Raw genomic sequence first — 26,019 nt, forward strand, 5'->3', positions numbered from 1 at the left:
TCTCTCTCTCTCTCTCCTCTGTTCTCAAATTTCCCACCATGCCGTGCTGCAGACAAGATGCGGCGTCACCTCCGCCTGTCCTCTCTGCAACCTCTAACACTCTGACCCCTGCACACACACATGCACAAACACACGCACACACACACACACACACACACACAAGCACACATGCACACACACACACACACACACACACACACACACAAACCCAAACAGAAAGACGGTTTTCTTTTCTTTTTTGTTTGTGAGTGATATTCTACTCTCAAAAAGCTCACAAAACTGTGCTAGTAAATGTAAACACACATTTTGACAAAAGTCATTTTATTGAAAAACAATATTTGAAACCATTGATTTACGGACACAATAACCCAATACGTGTCAAATAACTATGAAAGTGGCATCCTTTCATCCGTTATGTTCATAATTTAGTCCCAGCTAACAATGGAGTAAAAGACTGTCCATATTTTCATTGTAAACATATTTACTTTTATAGAGAAATGCGCATAAGTAGATTTTTGGAGGAGGTTTCTATTTCATAGTCATTTTAAGCCAAACCATAATGTTTTTTTTACGAGACTTAACTAGTTAATTGTGTAGCTTGTTTTTTTTTTTATATTTTCTTCTTAAGAACATTTCAAACAGTTTCAAACTGTAAAAAAATGTCACAGAATTTTGTAGAATGGAGGGTTGTTGATACGTATATATTAGTGATGACTTTTTAGACTAAACCTACAATTGCGGCTCAGATTTCAAATTTAAAAAAGATCATAAAAAACAATACATACAAATAATAACTTAAAAAATATGTAAATGTAAAATATGATTTATGTATTTTTATAGGAACACATGCAAAGGTCATTAAACAGTTTCCACAATATTGTCTACATCCACATTAACATTAAACAAAACAAGGCTCTTTCAACAATTTTCACCTGTTTTCCATTCATACATTAATAAGCACTGCAATTAAACATTTGTTTTGAAATACCTTTTCACATTTTTTTACTGAATTGAAAATAATAATTTTACAACGACACGTTGCTGTTTAACAAACTTCATTAAGGTGTCCAAGTGTTTATGGATCAACAGCTGAATTCAATCTCACAGTGTATTTGTCATCCTGTCAGATGTTAACTCTGTAGAGTCATACATATAAAACTGTCTCTGCTGTCAGCACACTGTAACGGCATAACACACACAACTGACGGCCGGACTCAAGATTTGTGGCTTTGCTCCTATACACATACACACACACACACACACACACACACACACACACACACACACACACACACACACACACACACACACACTTTGGAGTTAGGGTTCTCGGGTCGGGGAGAACATTTTACAAGGGCCCCATCATAATCGTAAAAGCAGTTATGCTTTCTATGATTTGCACTCTAGATGCAATTGGAACTGTTTTGAATCTAAAACCTCTCAACCTAAATACTTCAGACCTGTTTGATATGAAAAAAGTTGCACTTATAAGACCCGATTAACGAACCCAGGCTCACAGAAGTTTGTGAAATAGTGATAAAATATTATATAATAAATAATCTCTTGGTGTCATGTTCAGGAACATGAACAATGCCGATGGAGAATTAATTGCTTCCTTTTTTTTTAAATGAAATTATACGCATCCAATTGACTATACAACGGTTGGAGCCAGTGACATACAGTAGTATTACATATTGATAAAAACTACTCATGGTGGGGGTGGAGAGGTGGAAGGGTCCAACAATACAGGACTTTTAACCATTTTAACCATTGTTGTTGTGAAATGACACGTTTGTGATGGTCTTCGGAAACAAACAGGTTTTGTTACCGATCCACCTAATTGTAGTTATTTCAAGCTGAACCATGATGATGATGATGATCCAGAAAAAAAATGCTTTGCACACAAGAATGATACTTCCAATTGATACACATTAGTTATGATGAGCAACAAAAGATCTGGAAGAATTTGGTTCTCAGTAGATTTGAATATTTCATGAGACTGGGTTGGTATTTTACACACTGCCTAAGCTTTAACCAAGTCTTCACCCTAAAATGTCATGATTTACATTATGGGGACTCAAAACAGATTAATGTCCCCACATCTTGAGTCCACACACACATACCCTGGTTATGTGCTGGGTCAGGTGTTGAAGACAGGAATGTCAAGAATCTCTTGGCCCAGCCTCACAGTGACCCCCAACAAAGGTCAGCAGAGGCTGAAGAAACCTGATTCTGAGGAGCTGGGCTATCTCTGTACACACACACACACACACACACACACACACACACACAGATGGAGGGTGGTGGTGATACTGTCAGGACAGGACAGGGTGTCAGGTCAACCGGTGAAAGAGGACAGGCGGGCTGAGGAAAGCCTGCATCACATGTTTGGAACGGTTAGCCTACAGAAGAAACTAAAATGTGAATATCTGAGCATTTTGTTTCATCTTCTTTGTGGTGGGAGTGCCAGATTTGTACCTTTTGGTGTATGTATTGAATATAATCCAGGCAAGTGTGAGCCAACGCTGGTGCACCATACTTGCATTCTCTCTACTGGCCATTAGGGGGCAACTCCTCTGGTTGCAAAAAGAAGTCTGATTGCATGGAAGTCAATTAGAAAGCGAGCCTACTTCTCTCTTGATTTATTATTTCAGTAAACGTTTATGGTCTCAACCATTTCAAGTCTTCTTCAATCCAGCATGATGTTCATTTAGTAAGTTATGGTCAATTTAGTGTCAAAAAGACCATTAAAGCAGGGGATGCTTTAGGGCGGGGCTACCTTGTGATTGACAGGCCTTGCTCCCACGCTACCAATGTAATTAGCTACTAAGATTAAATTACTTTAAGATCACTTAGCTGTAAAGTTTAGCTTGAATTAGAAGCTGCACACCAGAATCCAGATGGATCCAGATCCAGTAAGGTTGCTGCTAGGGGTCCTCTGACTCCACAGTCCAAATATGGTCACTTCCTTTACTGGTTGCAAAACTTTCAAGATGGTGATGGCTAAAATCCATCCAATGGGGGATGTCCCGATCACTATGTCCACATCTTAGAAACAGTCTATTGTAGAATTGGGAGCTCTTTTGTCTTCATTGATAAATAAAAAAGAAAACAAAATACGTTCAACACTTCAGACACATACAGAGTGGGCATGACAGATAAAGAACAAAATGGAAGGACAACAGGAAGGTGAGGGAACAGCAAAAAAAATTGCTGAAAAAGATGAATGACTGGATGGATGTTTGACCACCTTTAACCCTCTGCCCCCTCTCTCTTCCGTCTCTGCCTTCCAGGTCAAGTTAATCTCATTTTTTACAGTTTCTTTCAGGTCTCAACTGTCTACTTTGTACGTCCCAACATTAATTTTCTGACCGAAAGTATTGTCTGTTGAGCCATAACTGTTGACCTTCCTTCGACCTGAAGTCGTCATGGCAAAACAAGCTGATGTGTCCCCTCCTGTACAAATCAGCTAGACTGGTCTATCGTGTTATCAGGGGTCCCCGGGTTATACAACGTCCAAGGGACGCTTCACAGTCATGTAAGTTACAGGCAGAGTCGGGGAGAATATTCTCCAAGCAATGAAACTTAGACTTATGGTATCGATTTTTACTTTTATTTTCAATGTGTAGTTTAACACATGGTGATTTAAGCAAGTTCAAGTTAGTGTCCAAACCTCCAGGAAGTAACCTGAAAACAATATATAACTAATATGGTTCAGAACAAAACTTCCCAAGTTGATAGCTTTTTCTTAAATGTTGGGTTTAAATGTTGGGCAAACGAGGCATTATCTTAAAATAATGTGTGCTAATTTGCATACATTTCCATTTCCATGCAGTTAAACTTTGAGAATGGGAGTTACTGCAATCCACAAAAAAAGTACATATTTCTTGAGACAGGTCCATTGCTTGAACTTGAAAAGGCTCCTGTGGACAGTCTTGCTTCTATTGACAACGTAGACTCTACCTTTCATGGCAGTAGGATTCTGGGAATATCATGATTAGAGACCCCAACAATCAAATTGCAATCTGTCTTGTCGGGCTTCAGTTAATAGATCTGTTTGAGATTAACTGCTCCTCGCCTGGAAAGTAGACCAGAGCAGGCAGCGGAAGCAGGAGGCGGAGCCTAAAAGCTTTGGTCCAGTTGGACAGTTTCCATCGGCCTTCGAAGGAGTGTGCAGGAAGTCGTAGAAAAGGTTATCCGCATCCGGTTACATGTGATCTGTAGGCTATTTGTAGTTTGCAACCACGTTCTCATTTATTTATATTTGTTCGTAAACATCTGTGGAATCAGAATATTTTAGTAATCCCTCGGGAAACTTTATAGCTGCAGTTGTTCCATAACAGTTAGGAAAGAAAGCAAGAATCAAGTGCTCATAAGTGGATAAAGGGCCTATAAACATAGTAATGTGACCTAGACACATAAGTAAAGTCAAATATGCACAAAAGTATAATAACACCAAATATGTGTAATGTATGAACATGAACTTGCACATGTTCTAAAATTTGCATTTTCTTCTAAACGTTGTGGTGTTCGTTGTCAAACCTAAGAGCCAATCAGCTCTTGAGGCGTTAATCATGCCCGAGTCTTGCAGTCGGTGGAGAGAAAGTGCGACCGCTTTGATCTCATGAGACTATCATTGCCCACGTGTTCATGATGTCATAGCAAGTCGGGATTGAGTCCGACACAAAACTAACCAGCATGCATTGTGCGGCGGCCTGGCTCATCTCCAACAAGCCTAATGTGTTGTGTGTGTGTCCGGACCACAGTGTTCCAATCATGGTCCCCTGAGGAGTTACTGGATGTTGTGCCTGTGGCTTAGGTCTCACAGCAGTTTGTGCAATAGTCATGAAATTGAAATCCATTGATTTGTGTACGTGTAAGTTAGGTTTTAAGCTCACTTTTTGTGCAAAACAAACTTACGGAAGTGTCCGAGGTTAAATCTGACACATGCTGGAGCTGAATAGACGACCGTGACCCCACTACTGTCCCTGATTCATACTTTAAGAAGCAGTGATGTAAACGGTGCCCATGTCAGTAATAACAGTCAGTAGAGAAACAAGCTCAGGACAGAGCTCAGTCACTGGTCACAGGGAGTCATAAAAGGAGGATGGACTACTGCAAACCTGGCAATTAACCGTTGACCCGGCGGCAACAGCAAGACGAACGGGAAGTCGCGCTGTAAGCGGCGACAAATTTACCAAACTGGTAACTTTAAGAGCTGACAGGATGAGGAGACAAAAGGAGGAGCTCGGTGGTGAGTCACAAACTGGGAATGGGGGAACCGGTGACCTTAGAACTGACCTGGCAACCATAAGGACACGTACAAAGATGACAAATGGACTCAACTTTGTGTCGGTTGGAGCTATAAAGGGGGAACAACTCCAAACCTGGCGGCCCCACAACTCACCCAACAACAATAATGTAATGGACACAAGACAAGATCTCAATCACGGCTGCACTGGAGCCATAAAAAGGAGGGTGAAACCTTCTCACCTGGCAACCTCGGGGCTCATAATGGCGTGTGATTCCCCAGACGGGTCTCTGAGGTGTACCTGTGGTCAAACTGTTGCTGATGGATTGTAAACCTGTGGTCCTGACCTCACCGTCTGGCCTCCAGGAAACAGGAGGGACCAGAGACAAGCAGCATAAGCAACTTGGGTGAACCGATCACAGGAGGACAGCTCTAAATACCCGCTCTACCTCCGAGCCAAACACGCCCACGAAAATGCCATCAATTGTTTTTTTATCTACAGGGATACAAATTGTCCATTTTTTGTTTTACGGCTCAGCACAGACCTGTTGGTTTGAAGGCTTGACTTTTCTGCATTTTGTCTGTCACCATCTTGGTTTTTTTGGAACCAGAATTGACATGAGAGGGTCACATCAAATGTCGAATATAACATATGAGCTGAAAACCCACAGTCAAAGAGTTAAAGATTATACTCCCACACCGTCCTAAAGCATCCCCTGCTTTCTGGTCTGTTGGACTCTAAATGGACCATAATGTACTAAATGAACATCATGCTGGATTGAAGAAGACTTGAAACTGGAGATTGAGACCATAAACTCATGTTTACAATGTTTACTGAGATAATACATCAAGAGAGAAGTAGGACCATTTTCTTCTTCCATGTAATCAGACTTCTTTTTGCAGCCAGAGGAGTCGCCCCCTGATGGCCAGTAGAGGGAATGCAAGTTTAAGGCATTTTAGATTTGGCTTTACTTTTCAGAACCGGGGGTCTCCACTTGGTCTTTTCAAAATAAAATTCTGCCTTTAGGCAAGAAAGCTAACCGACTCATGGTAGAAGTTAGAAGTTAGCTTCATGTGAACAGTAGCGACAAACGAGCTACATGACCACCAACACCAACGGCTACCTTGACAAACATGTCAGCATTTACTTTTACTTTGACTCCAGTCTACTTCCTGTTTTGTGTGTCCTGTGTTGACCCTCCCACCTCTATCTCCCTCTACTCCCTCATGCTAAATGAGCGTCGGTATCAGACGTGCAGACCAAGCTTCTTCTTCAGCGCCGTGGCGGGGGGGGAACGGACCGGATTGACAGGCGACTCAGTCTTTTAAAGTCAAGGTAGACTCTGGCATTCTCCGTGTCGATCCCGCACGGGCTTCAGTCTGCTCAGGAAACTAATCTCCGTCTTTGTGTGCGTGTGGCCTCGCCGCTGCCTGCTCAGGTTCTTGGTCAACAGCAGTTTGACTTAGATAATCGTTATTACCCAATTACTCATTGATTTCCCGTCAGACGCCATCGCTCATTAAATATTGTCATTGTCATCTTGTAGCGTTGTTGTCACCGCGTGATGGATGTGCCCTTGCTTTCACCCGAGCGTTGAGGATAGCTGATGCACTTTAGCTGTTCCTGTTTCCCCAGTCTCTCTCAAACACACACACACACACACACACACACACACACACAGAGGGTGCTGAAAGAGCACATCACAATAGCTTGTTTATCTCAAGCCAACACCGCATGCAGACCCTGGTGGTGGTAGTGGTGTGTGTGTGTGTGTGTGTGTGTGTGTGTGTGTGTGTGTGTGTGTGTGTGTGAGTGTGCGTTGAGGACACAGGGTCACGGGGTACACACTGTTAGCTAAGGCAAACAGTCATAGGTGTTCAGACCTGTCTGCCATATCACACACACACAAACACACACACACACACACAAAATCTCTTCACTGCTTCACAGAAAACAGCCTGGTAATTCAGCCCCGTCGCACTGAAGGTCATAAAAATAGTCAGAAAATGCTTGGTTTCCTGTACGTTTAAAATTACCGAACAATTCTACATATATATATATTATACACACGAATCAGTAGATTGTTGTTGTGAAGCGATGCTTTTGTGAATTTTTCTCCAGAACTAGTTAGTTAAAAAGAATCTAATCGTAGGTAGTTCAGCCGACAGCAAAGTTTTGTTGTTTTGGTGTAATGTCATCCTGACTGACAGAAAAATAATGTGTGCTGAGCGTCACAAACTGAATGTTAATAATCAATATTTAGGAGGATACTCTACGACACCACAGGTCATCATTGGACTTTTTCTAGTTTACACTCACCTGCTTTATGTTTCTAAATATGCTTTTATGATTCATTTTTCACTTAATAGTCTCATTGTTTCCTTTTATATCAGTGTGTTAGTTATTATAAACAGTAATGACAACAAATAACAATAATACTTTTTTATGTGTTTATATTCAGATTATTTTAAGCTAAGGTAAACATTTTGTTTTATGCTTTTCACTTTTTTATTTCTTTGATTTATTATTAATAACTCCTAAAAGTGAATTTTTGGCCTTCAGTCACAAATCAAAGTAAATAGATTGCATGTTATTCGTGCAATGAAGTAAATCAAAATAATAGTTTCTGTAAGATAAACATTATTATTAATTCCTTAAAAAAAAACACTACATAACACATTTACTTTATTTGTTGTTTTTGGTATTGGAATATTATGTGACTCTAATTAGATTCCATTGATTAAATGTCATAGAAACCCCCAAATTAATTAAAAAAAAAAATTTAAATTGTTTTCAATAACAATAATATAAAAAATGTTAAATGGGTTACAATGAATATTTACTTAGTACTAATAAAAAATATATGTAATGAGCTTCAGTTTATTTCTTTGATGTATTCAGTTCAGTGTTTGTGCGTGTGTGTGTGTGTGTGTGTGTGTGTGTGTGTGTGTGATGGTTTGTGTCTGTCGGGGTCATCCAGAGGTCAGCGTCCTGCCCACAGAGGAGCCCTGCTGAGCCTCTGCTGACCCGGCCTGCTGCTCTGGAGAGAACACATCTGTACGGCCTCCTCAATGATCCTGATCCATCTGATGGACGTTCTGCAGCTGACTGGCGTTTCCCAGAAGCATCGGCATTCAAGACTCTTTGAAATATTCGCAGAAGCTTAAAAGGCTCTGGAAAAACTTGTTCCACTTATGTTTTTAATATTTCTTTTCAGGTTTGAGTCGGGTACTTCATCATGGCCGCCGATACTCTCTTGATGTAACATGAGTGAGACTATAATAAAATCAAAAGTAACATAACTTAAATGAAACATTCGTAGAGATGGATTATTTTAGACCACAGTCTGGTTCAGACTGATCCACATTAGACCGATGCAAAACTGAAACATTTTAGAAAATGCAAAAAACCCTTAAGAAGTCTCTGAATCCAGCCTCCCCCAATGATTCCTAAAATCCTCATAACATTATATTTTGTTCCACAGCTGTAAATAATAATAATAATAATAATAATAATAATAATAATAATAATAATAACTGCACTGTAACATCACTGACACAGATATAAAGAGCACTAGGATAATGTGACTAGGTTTTACAGATGGACTTCCTGACACCCTCAAAGAAAAACTTTCTGCAGGGGACTTTAGGAACAAGTCAAAAAATTCAAACGAAGAAAATCAAAGAAAATCACAGATTTCATGGAGATAAAATGTGTTTTTGAGCAGTAAAGAGAAAAAGAAAAACTAGAAAATAATTGACTCCCTCTCATGATCCCCATGGTTTACACTCAAGCTTCCTGATCCCTGAAGGACCCCTGGAATCATCTCAATGACCCTCACCTGAAGGACAACTGGTCCTCAAAGTGGAGCATCATCTGCAAACTTTTACTTATTTATGTATTTTTGTGATATAATCTACAGGTTGCAAGAAGAGGAAATGTGAAAGTTGACTGCAGAAAGACCAAAAATATAAAAATAAATGTTTTTGTTGTTGTCAACAGGCGGGACTGTTGAGGTCAGAGGGAGAGCAAGGAGCAGGAGGTTATCAGGCCAGACATTCCTGTCTGTCCAGTGGTGAGAGAGTCCAGGAGAGGATGAGGAGGAGGAGGAGGAGGAGGAGGAGGAGGAGGAGGAGGAGGAGGAGGAGGAGGAGAAGAAGAAGAAGAATTTATAATAAGACACAAATAGTAATAATTGATTTGTACCTAAAATTCATAATATAAGCTTCTTTATATATGATATTTTCAGGGATTTTTTTCCACAGTGTGTGTGTGTGTGTGTGTGTGTGTGTGTGTGTGTGTGTGTGTGTGTGTGTGTGTGTGTGTGTGTGTGTGTGTGTGTGTGTGTGTGTGCGCGCGTGCCTGCACAACACCCATCTATTTGATTGAAACTGAACTCTTGAACTGCAACCACACCACTTTATCTTTCACTGCTCATTGTGAGGGCATGGTCACACACACACACACACACACACACACACAGGCAGACAGCCTTGTGTTGAACTTGAGATGAGTTATGGAAAGGAAAACAGAAGTTGGAGGTCAGACCGTATGAGGTCACCCTGAAGGAATCTCCACTCTTTCCCAAGGTCTCCCTCTCTCTCTCTCTCTCTCTCTCTCTCTCTCTCTCTGACATTTCATTTCTATTACCATTATCTTCTTCCCCTTCAAACTAGACCTGCTTATCTTGGCAAACTAAGAGTAAGCTGGATTTAAAAACAAAATCCAAGGTCAAAACCCCGCCAGTGTTGCTAAGCAGCAACGTTAGCTCCAAAAGTCCCTAAATATAGCTAGAAAGTCACCAAGTTGGCAACACTGGACACTGACATCCCGACCTTCCAAACCACTCCCCCAAAAGTATCATAATGAAGGTAAACAACCAACATGGCTACTGTAGCGCTCACAAATAATATACAAAAATATATAAAATCAACTGAATAAGAAAACATTTGTGAGGGAAAAGACCCTTGATTTGCATCCTCTCTAACGAAGCCTCTGTCCGCTACAAAGAACTCTTCCTCCAATGTGAAGAAGTCGCTGCAAACAAAGAGAGTAAAGAGGAGCAGAGCTGTCAAAGTCTAAGTAAAATAATACAAAAAAAAACTTTCATGCTTTGCTTTTTCAGTTTCATTTTTGGTTTCAGACAACACACAGGAAATCCATGGTATTTTAATTTTTTAATTATGAATGAATTAAAGATTAGCCGATGATATTTTTAAAGTAAAGTTAAAGTTTACTTCTGATGAGTCTGACTAGTAGAGAGCGACTCAGTCTCACAGCAGTTTATGAAATAGTCACGAAATGCAACACGTTTGAAAAATGAACCTGATGTTCGTTTATAGGCGACGTTTTTGTTAAACCTAATGTTTGTTTGGTTTCCTAAACCGAACTCTACGTACTTTTTTTCAGGCTGTGATGATATTCCCAAACCTAACAAAGAGGTTTTGTTGCCTAAATCTAACTTTCATTTTGTGGCGTAACGCCATCCCGACTGACTTTTTAGTGTGTCCCTGTACTCGAATCATTTAAATGTTGTGACTATTTCACAAACACTAAAGTAGAGAAGTAGAAGAACTTCTAAATCCCAGCTGAAATAGACTTGGATATCCGTTATCGTAAAAAACAACATGGCCGTATAGAAGGAGTGGCAGCTGTGGAGGAGGACCTGGAGGATCCAGTGTGTGTGATGAGGTGACGACTGAGCCAGCCACCCAGGCTCCAGGAGCATCAGAGAGGAGAGGGAGGTGAAGATGAGGAGCAGGAGGAGGAGTGTGTTTACATGTTTAGATATCCCAGAGGCTCTCCAAAGGTCGGCGGGGTCACCGAGCCACCCGGAAAGCCCCGCTACATTCCTCACTGTAGCGCTGCATGTGCGTGGGTCAACCAGGGGCCGTGCAGCCGCGTGGACCCGAGAGGCCTCGGTGATCCTGGGACACTCTGGAAGTGGTGTTGGGTCAGATGTTGGCTTTCTGGAATCCAGGAGACAAATTAAGTTTCTTCGGAAATCGTGGATCACGTATCACAAATGAGTCAAAACGAGGACTTTCACCCAGGAGACCGATGATAGTGTTCCGTGGGCTTTTTTTCAATCTCATAGTCATTCTGAGCCAAACTATGTTTTTTTTTACAAACCCTAACGATGTAATTTTGTAGTGTTTTCTTCCATCTTGTTCATTAACTATGTCTAGAATCTTCCATTGAGGCTGTAGTTTAGCTGAGAGACAACCAGCTCATTTTTCCTCATAAATCATTTCCATTTTCTTCCCCTGCAGGACGATAGTTCACATGTGGGAAGACTTTGTAGTCTGGTTGAGCAGCAGCGAACATACAGACGGGCTATCAGCCCAAAATCTACTGATTCATGTAGATGGTCATAAATAATAACGACTACACGATAAATAAACACGACTTTCTAACTGATGTATTTCAATTACATCGCCATCACTTTGTTTTCTGTCGGACGACATCACGCTAAGTTAGGTTGAGGAAACACATCGTGTTCCTTTCTGCACGTTTTCAGCTCTTGAACCAAACCATCTTGAATCTCACGAACCCACGAAGGTCCATCCAGAACTTCTACCAACGGTTTTACTTCCGCAGGTATTCCGTATCATAGCAACCAAAGCTCTCAGCTTAAAAAGAAACTTTGGGATTTCAGAAGATACACACAATTTTGTACACACTTCCAAACTGTTGAAAGTGATGAATGTATCATATTAACAGAGAAATACGTAAACATGCATGTTTAAATAAATATATCTGTCTCCTAGATGTAGCCTATAGTGAATGCATAATATTCATTATTCAGAGGTAAAACTGAGCAAATGTTTTATTTGAGAAGATTATATCATCTTGTGTTTTAATCTGTGTTTTGTGTCTAAATTGTTGAACTGTATTTATTGTATTGTTTCATTGTTTCCAAAGCCTGGCGAGGACAAAGTCTGCAAATGAGCTGAAGCTAGATGTCTTATAAACATCACATTTCCCAATTATTTGTGGCAATGTTGTATGTATTATGTCCCTGTGAAATAAACAATAAAATGAACTGAACATTTTTAAAAGGAAGCCCGATGTTCGACTCTCGACCCTTCAGGTACATTTAGTTTCAACCCTGATCTAAAGAGTAAATCAAGAGTTCACCTGTAGTGGATTGACAGAAGAATCTTTAATTGAGGTAGCTCAAAGTAGAAAAAGACAGACAGGGACATGATTGGGGGTGTCTCTAAGGCAGCAACAACTAATAAAACTCAGTCAGTCTGCAACAACAGACATCATTATAAAAAAAACTACCAGTCGCACCAGTTCACAGTGGAGGCCGGCCTTTAACCTCACCACATCCAAGAAGAGGAGGGACACGTCGAGGAGTGAAACCGTTCACACATTTGTCAGGTTTTAGGTACCGTGACCTTCGGCAGTAACAAGAAAAGGATGTCCGCCCATAATCTATAATCAATAACATAAAATACATCCAATAAGTTATTCTCATGGGGGAGGCCAGGCAGTAAAATATAATAACAGCACTTTTCCCATTCAGCAAGCACACATTCAACATTTTGTTCAGTAGTGTTCTTCAATGTCACACACACACACACACACACACACACACATCCCAGATAAGCCCCCGAGTGCAGCTACCGTGTTCAACCCTGTAAATCAGGCTGTAAAGGTTTTTACAGTCTTTGCCATCATTCACAGCAAGAAGCAGCAGTTTGTCTGAAAGTGTCCCCTCTAGTCACATAGTGCAAAGGCCAGCGCTGCATGGGCCGACACACACACACACACACACACACACACACACACACACACACACACAGTACAACACGTAACATTCCAAAAATCAAACATTATTAAAGGTTTTTAGAACAAGAATGGCTACAACCAGATAAGACATATGTGTGTTTTAGCCGGTGAAGGCTTCCCTGTATTCCGGATCATAAGGCTCATTTAGTTCGACTGGCATGTGGGTTAGTGATGGACCCGCACCCTGATATGTTTTACATTATTAATTTGTGGGTTTCGTATGTTGAATTGTGCATCCCTGAGTCATTTCCATTGACATCAATCAATTTCAGTGGAGCTTAAATGTTCCATAATATTCTAAATCTAGGACAAAGGCTTTGTTTTAACACATCAAAACTGTGCCAAAAACACTACAAGCATGGGACTTTTACTTTATGTGACAAAATGTAAAAACAAACAAAATACCTATCAGTAAAAAATGATGTTTCATCCATATTAACCATCCAATGCCACAGAAAAACCTGTAATGTAGTTCCCATACAACTAAACTGCACGCTCAATATGTTTCCATGGAAACGTGTTTTTTTTTTTCTCCCACACTAAAGTTCGTAGTTTGAAACATGTGATTAACGAACAAAACAAGACAAAAACATCACGAAGCTACTTAGGTTTACAAAACATCCTGGTTTGGCTTAAAATGACTTTGAAATTCCAACGAAACAAAACAAGAAATGCAACAAAACAGCTGTAAATTTGAAGACACAAACAGCGGTCTGCTGGGTGAAAGTCCCGTCCACCACCTCCGTCCTACACACACTCCCTCAGAGTTGATACTACGTCAACGTAATAGTAATATTTCACAATGCAGTTTTGTTGTGTGGGAACGTAAATAAATCAGACATCATATAAGATGGCAAAGTGCTTTCCATCATCATCATCATCACATCATCAGCATACCCTGTAAACCAGACAATATGTTCATCTATCAATATGTTCTTAATGTTTTTTTCGTGTCATGTTAATTCTATTGCGACCCTCCAGACGCACCCTTGGAGCCAGACCCCCGGTGTGGTTTCTCTACCAAGACATGAAATATATGGTTCCATGCAAGATTGTGGTTTTGGTTGGGAAAACCAGCAGTTTGGCTGGACACTGTTGCACCCCAGATGAAGTGGTGTGGGTGGTGGTGAGGGGGGTACCTGAGGTTTTTGTCATTATTGTTATTTCTACGACCTTCCTCCAGTCATCATCATGCCTATATGCCGCATGCCAACATATCAATATGGTGGGTGAGCGTTCAGCTGTAGTGCTTTGATCTAAGTCACTGTAAATCATAAATGTGAAGAAATGATTCCTATAATAACAAAAACATCAGACCAGGCAACATACCAGAAAGTTTCTCCACCTGCATGTAAAACTCAATGAATGCAGAAGTCCAGGTGCTAGATGGCCAATCAGAGAGGTCACCTGTTTACAACAACACCACATGGTCCGAGCATAACCGTGCGCGACTACGTCTCCGAGCTCGGGGACGCGCCTGGCGACGTGGACGCGGAGGAGTGATCGGTGTCCTCCAGGTCCTTGGCGAAGCCTCCGTCGGTACCGGAGGAGGAAGAGGAGGAGGACGAGGAGGAGCGCGCCGTTGCGCATGCGCCCTCCCGCTCGCGCTTCTTCTGCTTCATGCGCCGGTTCTGGAACCAGATCTTCACCTGCGTCTCGTTGAGCTCGAGCGTGGCGGCGATCTCCACGCGCCGCGCCCGCGTCAGGTACTTGCTGAAGTGGAACTCCTTCTCGAGCTCCGTGAGCTGGCGCGTGCTGAAGTTGGTGCGCATGGCGTTGTTGTGGGCTCCCGCGAGGCCGAAGTCCGACACTTTGACTGCGAGGGAGAGAGATGGAGAAGATGCTATTAATGTGTTTGTTATTCGTATCATAATACGTGCTTGTTGTGCTTGTTGTTCACAATACAACGAACACAAAGCTATAAATTGATTACAATGATTGTACCCGGCATGCCTTTCACGTTCATTATAAGTCAGGAAGTAGACCCCCCCCCCCCCCCTCATATTTATATTTTCGTGTTTTACGTGTAATGTGGTGTTCGTGTTTTTATTTATTAATTTAGTGCCAAACAGGCCATTTAAATCCAGACTATATGGTTGCGTGATTAGTGTATTCCATTATCTGTGTTGAACCTGAACGCATCACATAGAAACCCACATTTTAGCGCAAAATGAGTTTAATACCCAATTCGACTAAAGGGAATACAAAGGAAGGGAGGAGGGAGGGAGGGAGGGATGGAGAGGTGGGTGTAATGGAGGGTGGGGGTAAAAGATAACTGGCCAGGGCAGACTTCCTATGGTGAAGTAACCGTCTGCTATATCCATTAAGAGAGAAAGAGAGGAGGGAGAGAAAAAAAAACCTATCAGACGTCGGGGGCCATGTTGGACCCAGACCAGACCTGCTATCAGTCCGGAGATATGACCGCAGTGACGGCATGGACGCTGAATAATAACAACCTGGTTTTATTTCACGTTAAACGGCAACGTGTGAGCAGATGCGTGCACGTCACGCTGAACGTTTTCCATACCACTATAAAAACAATCTATTTTACATTCAATGTAAACTTGAAAAATATAATCAGCTAATTGGTCATTTTAAAGGGTCATTTATGTATTTATTTATTTTATATTTTTTTATTCTAGCACGTGTGTTTCTAATGATAGTAAAAATAAATAGTGTATCGTGGTTAAAATATCTGTGAAATTAAAGCATAATGTCCGTAATTATAATTAAACAAATATTGTACAACAGGGACCTGCCTTGCTGATGGACAACCACAAAAATAAAACAATACATAAATATACTCTCCCTTTTTTACAGTGAAACGAATTGAGACTTGAGTGAAAAGAAAAAGGGAAGAACAGACGCAAAGAAGCATTTCCATGAGAAAAGCCCGACATCTGTGTACACAGAGAAAGTCTGCGGCCTGCAGGGAAAAAAAACATTTAGACGGTTTCTTTTTCTTTCAGGAGAAAAAACAAAAAAAAACTAAATGCCACTAAAACAGCTGTTTTATAACCTCTCCCCAACATTTCATGTTCAAGTCAGATTGAGGCCACTGTGTTAAAGTTAATTCTCCTCATCTCAGCCTTTCAGGAACCATGAACCGTTTTTTAGGAGAGCTTCTTTTGACTGGTTCTAGTGGAACCCTCACTGGGCCTCTCTATAAGGAGGATAGTAGAACTCCCTCGCTTCCGTACCTGTCTTAGGCGGGTTCCTCTTCACCTTCATCCAGTCGAAGGTCTGGCCCTGCCCGGCCTGCTGGTCCTCCTCATCCCCCCTCTCTCGCTCCTGGAACGCCGGGATCTCCCCGTAACCTCCCCCGGGTGGAAGCCCCAAGAAGCCCGCTGCGTCCAGACCCCCGCCGAGCTGCTGCGGGTACTGTGACCCGGCCAATGCGCCCTGAGGGCCGCAGTAGGCCCCGGCCAGGGCCCCGTAGCTGGGGCCGACGGTGGGGGCTGAGCTGGGGAAGCTTGATTGATGATAGTAGGTGGAGGCCGCATTCTCCTCCATGAAATACTGCTGGTGCACGCTGTTGGGAGGCACTATGGCGTTCGTGTAGTCAGAGTTCGTGGCGCACGCCGGACCCGCATAGGCCCCGGTGTTTCCGCCGGTATTATAAGGAGACACGCTCTGTGCTGGGTGGAGCTGATGGTGGTGGTAGCCGCTGTGCGTCTGCTGATGCTGCTGTGGCTCATGATGATGGTGATGATGCTGGGTGGCCCCCGTGCTCCCGTGCGCTCCTCCGGTGCCCCCGTACAGCCGTCCGTCCCCGGTGTAGCTCGCTCCCGCGGCGCCGCTGTCACTTCTAGTCCCGTTAACGGGGGCGGGAGAGCCGGCGTGGAAGGAGCCGGGGGTCACCGGGAAGCCTTGGTGCTGGTCCAGAGGGTGGTGGTGCAAATGGTGGTGATGGTATCCAGGTTTAGGCGCAGAATAAGCGCCGGTCCCCGGTCGGTTACAAATGGAGTACTCCACAAACGAGTTCATGTTGTCCATGCGGACCGGGAGGCCCCGTGGAGGTGGATGCAGTACGGGAAGGATGAGCCAGGAACGGGAACCCGCGGAGGAACGGGAATGAGGCCGAAAATATATATAAATATATCAAGAAAAATCCATTCAAAAATGTTTCCCCAAAGAGTTAACAAGAAAAAAATAAAAATGAAATATTTTAGAAAACGAGTAGAATGAGATAGCTCAGCAAACACAAATAGGAAGTTCCACCGTGGAGCAGGAACAGTGAAACGTACACAAGGATCGCGCTCTGCGGCGGTGCGTTTGTGTGTGCGCGTAAACGGAAGGCCTCGCGCTGTCAACTCAAACCTGTGTGTTTCCACAGAGCTCGGAGGAACAAACACCGCGAGAAGACAGAAAAAAAGAGTCGAGTCACCTCTTCACCTCCACACAGGTTACAATCCGTCCTCCTCCATTCTCTCTCTCTCTCTCCCTCTCTCTCTCTCTCTCTCTCCGTGTCACTTCTTTTCTTACCTCCGCCTCGGGTCACGTGGCCCGTCGTCACGTCGCCTATGGTGACCGGAGGACAGAAGTTTGTCAGCCCGGTCACGGGAACCACTATGGGGACCAGTATGTGTGTGCAAGGACGAGGGGGGTTTCGGTTTCAGGAGTGGAGTTGCAGGCGCGCGTTCGCGTTTCCACCGACGCACGCGCCTCATCCATCACTCGCCGTGACATTAGCACGACAAAGAGGCTTCAATCAAACCGGCCCATCAATCTGATATCAGCACGGATGTGTCAGAGCGAAGAGAGAGGCCGAGAATAAAAGAGTGGCCTGCTGCTTCCAGACCTGCTCGGCGTGAAACATAAAGAACTACAAGCTGAACTTTTCCCACAATCCTGCAGCTCACTGGTCACCTATGGCAGAAGAAATGCCAAATAAAAATAAAAATCTGTCTTCTTATTTTCATATCAAAATACAGTATTCTTTTTCTTGCAGGAAAATTAAATATGACCAGCTGGTACCAACTGGTTTCACCAATATCATCATGGCGTCCAATCAATGGGAGCCAGAGAAGGAAATCAAATTCCTCCCATCTCCCCCCGTTTTACTGGGAAACACGTCACCGTAATAAGTCAAATGATGTTTCAGCTCCACTTCAAGGCCCCACCATACAATGTGACACAACAGTCTCATGGCAGGTCATGAAATAGTCCCAAACATTTAAATGTACATGAATTCAGGACATCCAAATCCTTGTCCGTGTCACTCTTTAACACAGATGTGTTACAATTTCAAATTGGGAGTATCGTTCATGACAGTCGAGGTTCCTAAACCAGAGTGGTCTGGGGTTGAAAAACGATATAGGATCGTGATAAAGAAATACACACCGAGGTGAATTTCCATTATTGGGACAACAGCCAATATAGGTAGTGGAAATGTAAAAAATAAATTTTCTACATATGACATTAATTATTTCAAACACACAAAATGTGTCATACCTGTGACGTAATTAACATTTCTTAACGAAATGTGAAGTGATAATTATGTTTTAGTGCCGTTCGAAGAATTTGAGGCATATTTTTGATAATTATCAGGATAACAACGTGAAGCATTTGGCAGGATAATGGTGAGTTTTTGTCTCATGCTGATATACCCACATTCTGTTTAAAACAATTGCTACTTTCAGTTTTTCAAGCCTGAAGACATCTGTGTCGAATAAGTCCTTTTTATTGCAGCAAAAAAGTGTTTGTCAGTGACAAACTGCTATAAAAGTTGCATCATGCATCTGACAAACTGAACTGTTTGTATTAATCGACATCGTCCAATCCCGCGACTTTACGCAAAAAAACAAAAAAAACTCAGCACCACCTAGTGGACTGAAACAACAATTATTACCAAAATATGTGATTCGATTTTATTGTATAATAAAAGATAAATAAAAGGATTTCTGTTTTAGCTTCAGAACAGTTAAAACCCAAATATTAAGTCGCTCAGTTGGTTTCACTTGCGAGTATCCTCGAAATGTAATTGAGATAAACTCGAGGTTAGGTTGGTGAAAACACAGGACTTTCACCCAGGAGACTGCTGTTCATGTCCCGTTCAAACCAAGCCGTTTTTTTGCCTTAACATAACTAAGTTCTTTTTTTGCGTTTTCATTTTGTTTCAATGATATTTTTGACTAAACCAGGTCATTTTGTCCCCTCAACCTAACTATGTTGTTGTGCAGCGTTGTTTTGTTGTTGCTTTGCTTGTAAAGACTACTGTAAGAAAATGAGTTTACGGGTGTTTCCTTCAACGCTAAAGCAGAACATTCTGTGGATTTACAGATTGTCCTCTTCACTTCTATTAAAACCTGGAATGAAACATCTGCAGATTTACAGTATTACAGTCTGTGCCATTCACAGACAGTGAAAACAAGTCTGCTAAATGTTCAACAGCTCTTTTCCGACCGAAGTGACACTGAGCTAACGCTAACTCCATAACATCATTTTAATAAGCGTCAGTGTTTTTATTTTAACGCAGAAGTGTGAGGAAGGTTTCACAAAATCAATTCTGTGTGTGGCGAGCGGAGGTTCTTGCTCCCACAATGCAACGCATGATTAAAAATACGAGTAAAACACCTTAGTATGAAAACAGTATATTTGCCGAAACACTCAACAACGACTTGCAAGCGCTGCGAACGTCTTCATCACCGCCTCAGTGAGTGGAACGCCGCCGGGAGCCAGCTGCTCCACGCCAACATTTCCATCTGTCAGCGTCTCTCGCCGGCCTCCGCTGGAACGTCCAGCACTGACGGACTGCAGCAGGTTCCCCTCACTCCCTTTAACACCGATGACGATCACAGATCTGAACGTATCTCTTCTTTGCCCGTTTGGCCTCCCAGGACAGCAGGGAATCTGTGAATGGATCAAAAGGTTCCCATCGATTCCAGAGCCGGCTCGCAGAGACTTTTGGGAATCGGTTTCCAACAATTGGATTGGGAGGCCATAGATTTCTGATGTGTATATGTGTGAGTGCACGTGAGGGTGAGCGTGTGTGTGTGTGTGTGTGTGTGTGTGTGTTTGCTAATTGAATGAATGAGCTGATCTGTTATAGAAATGAGGTTAAGGCAGACAGGAGGCCTTCTGGTCGGGGCCAACAAACCCTGCCGGTCCAGCAAGACAGGAAGTAGGGGATCGCCTTGACAACAACATAATGCTCTTTCTGTGAATGTGTGCAGAACAATGACCTGCGACTGTGCACTCTGGGTTGGATCTTTGATGTGGGCTTTTTTTGGAAAGGATTTAACCAGTTCATCCTGGAATTGTTGCAATTTTAGAACCAAGCAGAAACCCTCCGGACTTAAACTTGCATTTTCTCTGCTGGCCATCAGGGGGCGACTCCTCACATTGTAAAAAGAAGTCTATCATTTATTACCTGAGTGAACATGAGTCTATGGTCTCAACCAGATCCAGTAAGGGTGGTGCTCTGCTGCTTGTGTTCATCAGATCCACCCGTCGCTCCTCCAAAGTCCAAATATGGTCACTTCCCTCACTGGTTGCAAAAATTCCTAGAAAGATACTGAGAGCCAAAATACAAAACTCAAGCCTTCAAAATCATAGTCCACACACCAACGTCACCATGACTACGTCACCTTCTTATATACAGTCTGTGAAAAGAACATAAAAACATATTCTTTTCCTTTTTAAATCTTTACAGAATTGAAAGAGTGACGATGGCGTCCGAGTGGCAACCAGCAACAGTTGCTCTATTGACTTAGTTTTATCTTTAATAAGTGCTCTCTTCCCACTTTGCATCGCAACTGCTGTAACAACAATGTAATCTTATCTTCACGTACACATCAAATATTTGCTCCCGACGTGTCACAGTTTGCACCACTTCTCATTACTGATTGCCATTATCCTCCAATGAAGCCCTCATCCATTCCTCCCCTCCCAGAGTCTCTCTGAAGGACCTGACAGCCGACGCACCGCCGCCCCGCCGGCCGGGACGGGGCGAGGACGAGCGGCGTGGGCGTGCGACAAGGAGGGAGGTTAATGATCGGCGAGGGTCTGAATGGAGAGAGAGTGGGCAGGAAGTCTGCAGGAACAGACCCCGGGACAAGGAGGAGATTAAATGACGCCCACGTGGCTGTCTGGGTGGTGGAGAGACTACAGGAGAGAGAGGAGAGGTCAAAAGGTCAGAGCTTCCATGTCTTCACATATTTCTTTAATCCACAGGTTTACTTCTCTTAATCTTCTTCTCCTAGTTTTGAACTTGTGGCACATGAATGACCTCAGGTCTTTGAGACGTAACTCCATCATATCAACTTTGCACGGCCCGGTAAGACAAATGTTTTTTTTATCCTTTTTGAATTGTCCCATGAATGAAACATACGGTGTTTATCAGAGTGGAGTGTTGTCGATGGATAAACTGTTGTGTGTTTCTGCCGGGAGACTGTATTGTTGTTACAGTTTTTCTCAATTGTTTACACACAAATACTGGTACTTGAGACACAATGACCACAACATGTAACTCATGCACCAACCCCCTGAACTAGCTCTGCTAAACTGCAAGCACAATTCCTGCTTTACACTCAAATTGCAGTTTTAAAACACACTTTTTTCAAAACACTACACACAATTCTCTGCATTTGGCACAATTTTCATGAGGAAAATCTCTTGTTTTCACAAGGAACACACTGCCATTCAAAATTCTAAAGTTAATTTCCCTACTATGCACACTGACTCATCACATGGGAAAACACCCGCAACACAGTTTTACAATTTGCAATCAGAGCATTAGCATAAAAGTGTAACAGGTGAGCTCTTCTGTTTTGGAGCAAGGGATGCCAACATTGGCAACAGAGGCAGAGCCAGAGGAGTGAGAGTACGAGGAGGAGCCTAGCATGGATTTGCCATGCTAGGCGATATTTCCCCCGCTGCTTGGCCATCGCTTGCATTGCCTGTGATGTGGATGAGGTGCTGTGGCCAGACCGAAACAGAAGAGAGGATGTGGGATAGTTGTTGTTGTTTTGTTTTTTTGTAACTGTATAGTCATTTCTTCTGGTTTTGTATGTAGACCACTGTATATGCAACTTTGTGTTGGTTGGGATGAAAACTGTGTACATTACAGTATTCTTGTGGGATAAATAAAATATATAAAAACAATATTCTAAAATATTTTACAACACATTTATGTATGTATGTCTGTAGTGAGTGTAACACTGAACAAAAAAAGGCCTAAGTCATTATGGTAAATGGAGAAGAAGTGTTCATCGTGTTTTACATTGAGCACATCAGTGTTCAACTGGTTCTTATAAATGTCTATTCATATGATGGTTTGTGTGTGTCATTTGAAAACAAAACACCATTTTGAGAAGAAATAACATTGTTTTGAATGTAAAGTTTCATTTTGCAGGAGAATTGAGGGGTTTTGCCCATTGTGTGTGTGTTTTTTGATTTGTGTGTAGAGTTCTGAGAGTATGAGGCATGCTTTCAGAAAATGTGTGTAAACAATCGAGAAAAACTGTAATGTGTTTCCATGCATATCATGGAGGATGGAGGTTGGCCTGCATGGAGCAGCTGTCATCCTCTAGAGGGCACATGTTAGTGAACCGCTCTCTGCCACACCGGTAGAGTTTCAGCAATTAGCTCATAAACTAAAGCTGACAAATGTTACCAACTGGATTCATCCAGAAGATTCCAGCTTCAGTGTTCCTGTTTTTCTGGACAGGCTGACCTTCATACCTCCCGTGGGGTCGTGACCTCCGCCTGGTTTTTGTCTTGTCTCAGGTCAGCGGTGGAATTTGGGAGTCGGCTAAGATCTGGACCTCAAACTATCTGATTGTCATGTTTTTGGAAGTCCGTCCAGGATCTGGATCACGGTAAACGAAGGAGTACGATCAGAAGTCAGAGAAGGACTGTCTGTCTGTGTGCCTGTCTCTCTCTCTCTAACCTTCCCATCAGACAGGTCAGATGACTCCAGAACCAGGAAGTTTTCCTGTGTCCAGTGTTCCTGGAAAAGAACGTGTGTGTGTGTGTGTGTGTGTGTGTGTGTGTGTGTGTGTGTGTGTGTGTGTGTGTGTGTGTGTGTGTGTGAGTGTGTGTGTGTGTGTGTGTGTGTGTGTGTGTGCGTGTATGTGTGTGCGTGTATGCGTGTGTGTGTGTGATACGAGGGGCTTTTTGAAAAATCCTGAAAGCTGATACAGGGGAGAGAGTGAAAGGGAGGTCCGACTGAGTGGAAGAACGAGGGGAGTTGTTGCATTAGCTGTGAAACCGGAGCCACGATGCAGACACATAACAGCATCTATGAAGAGTTATTAATTACATTTACACTGACACACACACACACACACACACACATATACACATTTACAGACACACACACACATATACACACACACGCACATACATACACATGCAGAAATGGAGAGGGAACATTTGGTCTTTTTCCTTCACAGTGATTTTAATGTAAGAAATCTGATGATGAAGATGATGAAGATGATGAAGATGAGATGTGAGGATGCGTCCCAGTCTCAGGGCAGCTGATGAAATAGTCACAGGATCCAGTTGGTTTCATGTTCAGGGGCACACATTTTCCATTTATTTCCATGTGGTGCATCAAGAAAACGTCGCTAACGGAAATATGATTAGGATCCTTTTTTTCTTGGCGGACGTTGCGTATGAACAAAACACTTAAATATCATAAAAGACTACCAGTGGTGGGGTTATAGTCTACTGTGTTTCATCTTTCAGAGGGAACCATGGCCGCTGGTCCTGGGGAGGCTTCCTGCCACGTTCCACCTCAGAACTGACCTGAGGACAGCAGCTGCAGAATGATTGACTCTGGTTTCCATTGACTCTATCAGTGATGATAATGTTGCAGAAGAGTTGCTGAAACACTAAAAAAGCACAATGCAACATCGTCCAGCTAGTCGATGCGTATTTCTTTGAACGCCACGTTTCTAGTGCGAGCTGTACAGTGGAGTCCCTCGGGATTGTAAATTGCCCGTGTTTTAACACCCAACAAGCCTTGAAATGCAGTAATCTGTTACTCCAACGGGACTTCCTGGTCCAGATTACATTGTCTCACTGGTACCTGAAACAACATGCCTCCACCGATGGGCCGAGCATTGTTTGCACACGGACTGCTTTCAGTCGGAAAGGCGGGTTCTCATAGGGGTGCCGATTCAGAACGGGCCCTGTGATTGGCCCGTGGTGTTACTGTGTTTTCTATCTCCACCAGGACCCAGTGTGTGTACCCCTATACTGTATGTTCCCTCCTACCAGATCTTTGTGTGATGGCGTGTGGTTTCTTTCCCGTGTTTTTACAGCACGATGTCATGCATTTCCTTATGTTGACGTTTTGTTTCTTTAATAAATCACTCTGTTGGTTCAGTACACCCCCGTGTCTCCTGTCACAACGTCATACTCAACACTATGCCTCCTTGGATCCGGACCAATACACCTGACATAGTTGCATCACACTTGCAAGTTGCTGCTACGGACAATCAGAACCACCAGTGGAACACACTGTGGTTCATGAGGGGAAACACCAGACTTTACTGTTAGTAAAGGGTATCAATTTCAATTTTCAATTCAATTTGTCTATAGTGTCATATCACAAGAGAAGTTATCTCAGGACACTTAACACATTGAGCAGGACTAACACGCTCATGAAGAGTCAATACATGTTCAAAGTCCCAACATTACCAGGAGCATTACAGCGACAGTGACGAGAAAAAACTGCCTTATAGTCTTTGAGACAGAAATCTGGAGCAGAGCAGGCCTTTGGGTTCCAACTGCATTTAGTGTTGGTAGTAGTATTAACAGAAGTAATTGTATTAACTGAAGCAATAGTATTATCATGTTTAGATATGAAAATGATCCCATTATGTTACAATTCTGATTCATTGTAACCCTGAAATAACCCCAAAGCATTTAAAAATACAGACTGTATCTAACAACACGTCGGCTAGATGAACCCAAAATAAACAATTTCGCTGTGATTGAATTGTAATAAATACGGCAGAGACTGAGCTACTATCTAGACCTCTGGGGGACCACAGATGGTCTCTGGTTTCTCCACATAGTCTGGTCTGGTCTCTGGACTATTGTGAGCTACTATCTAGACCTCTGGGGGACCACAGACCGTCTCTGGTTTCTCCACATAGTCTGGTCTGGTCTCTGGACTAATGTGAGCTACTAGACCTCTGGGGGACCACAGACACAGGAGACTACATTTGTTTCCTGTGTTTCTGATTCAGTGATGACAGGACAAGAATCTTAATGCAAAAGAAATATGTTTTGCGTTGCACAGCATTAGTGTTACCCCGAAGGCAGCATCTAGTGGCCATTAGAAGAACTGCAGCTCAACACACTCCACTGCTTGGAAGGATACTTGTGACCTATTAAATGACTCAGCAGGCATACAGTGTTGAAACAGAAGCCGGCGGTGACAGCAGCTATGTAACATCACCGCGTGTATGCGAGGAGAGTCGAGAGTGGAGCAGAGGAATCAGAGCTGGAGGGATTTCCCAGCAGGCCTCGCCGCTATCAACCGTCAGATAAAGTGCTGTCAGCCCTGCCGCTCTTATCTCCACAACACATTTACACCCAGACTACGGCAGGGGAGAAGGGCCATGAAGGACACCCACCGCCTCCAGTCAATAGCCCTGTGTTCGTGCGTGGAAAAGACTGAATTTCATCATGTTAAGTGTGAACTATTGTGGAGTTAGATTCTGTTTGTAAATGGGGTTTAACCAAGAACTGGTATATTTTCTCTATTAAAGAAGAAAACCAGATATTGACAAGTAATGTGTATCAAAGCCTATGGTAGCTTCAAGTGTGGCTTAATCCACCACAGACAATAGTCCCCAACAAATGTACCATTTTCTCCTGTTTTAGTAAAGCTTAGTAAAAAGTAAAGAGACGTTACTGGTCTATTGGAAAGAAAGTCTATTTTCTGGACTCCCTTTTTAAAGATTTACATCTTCAGTAGTGTCTGAGAGCCAGAATGGAGTCAGAAAGT

The 26,019-nt window shown here is 42.7% G+C and overlaps 2 protein-coding genes across 3 annotated transcripts in view; both read right to left on the reverse strand.

The window, feature by feature from the left end:
- copz2 (COPI coat complex subunit zeta 2) overlaps positions 1-26,019 on the reverse strand; it is a 420,907-nt gene that overhangs the window by 252,015 nt on the left and 142,873 nt on the right. The gene's annotated exons all lie outside the window — the stretch shown is intronic.
- On the reverse strand, positions 14,504-17,048 carry hoxb1a (homeobox B1a; the record flags this gene model as incomplete). The annotated part of the gene is made up of 2 exons (XM_084037064.1): positions 14,504-14,868; positions 16,253-17,048. The coding sequence occupies 2 exons, from the start codon at positions 17,046-17,048 to the stop codon at positions 14,504-14,506; spliced, it is 1,161 nt and encodes a 386-aa protein (XP_083893190.1).

The sequence above is a fragment of the Eutrigla gurnardus genome, assembly GCF_963514095.1.
Source record: "Eutrigla gurnardus genome assembly, chromosome: 20".
Lineage (NCBI taxonomy): Eukaryota > Metazoa > Chordata > Actinopteri > Perciformes > Triglidae > Eutrigla > Eutrigla gurnardus.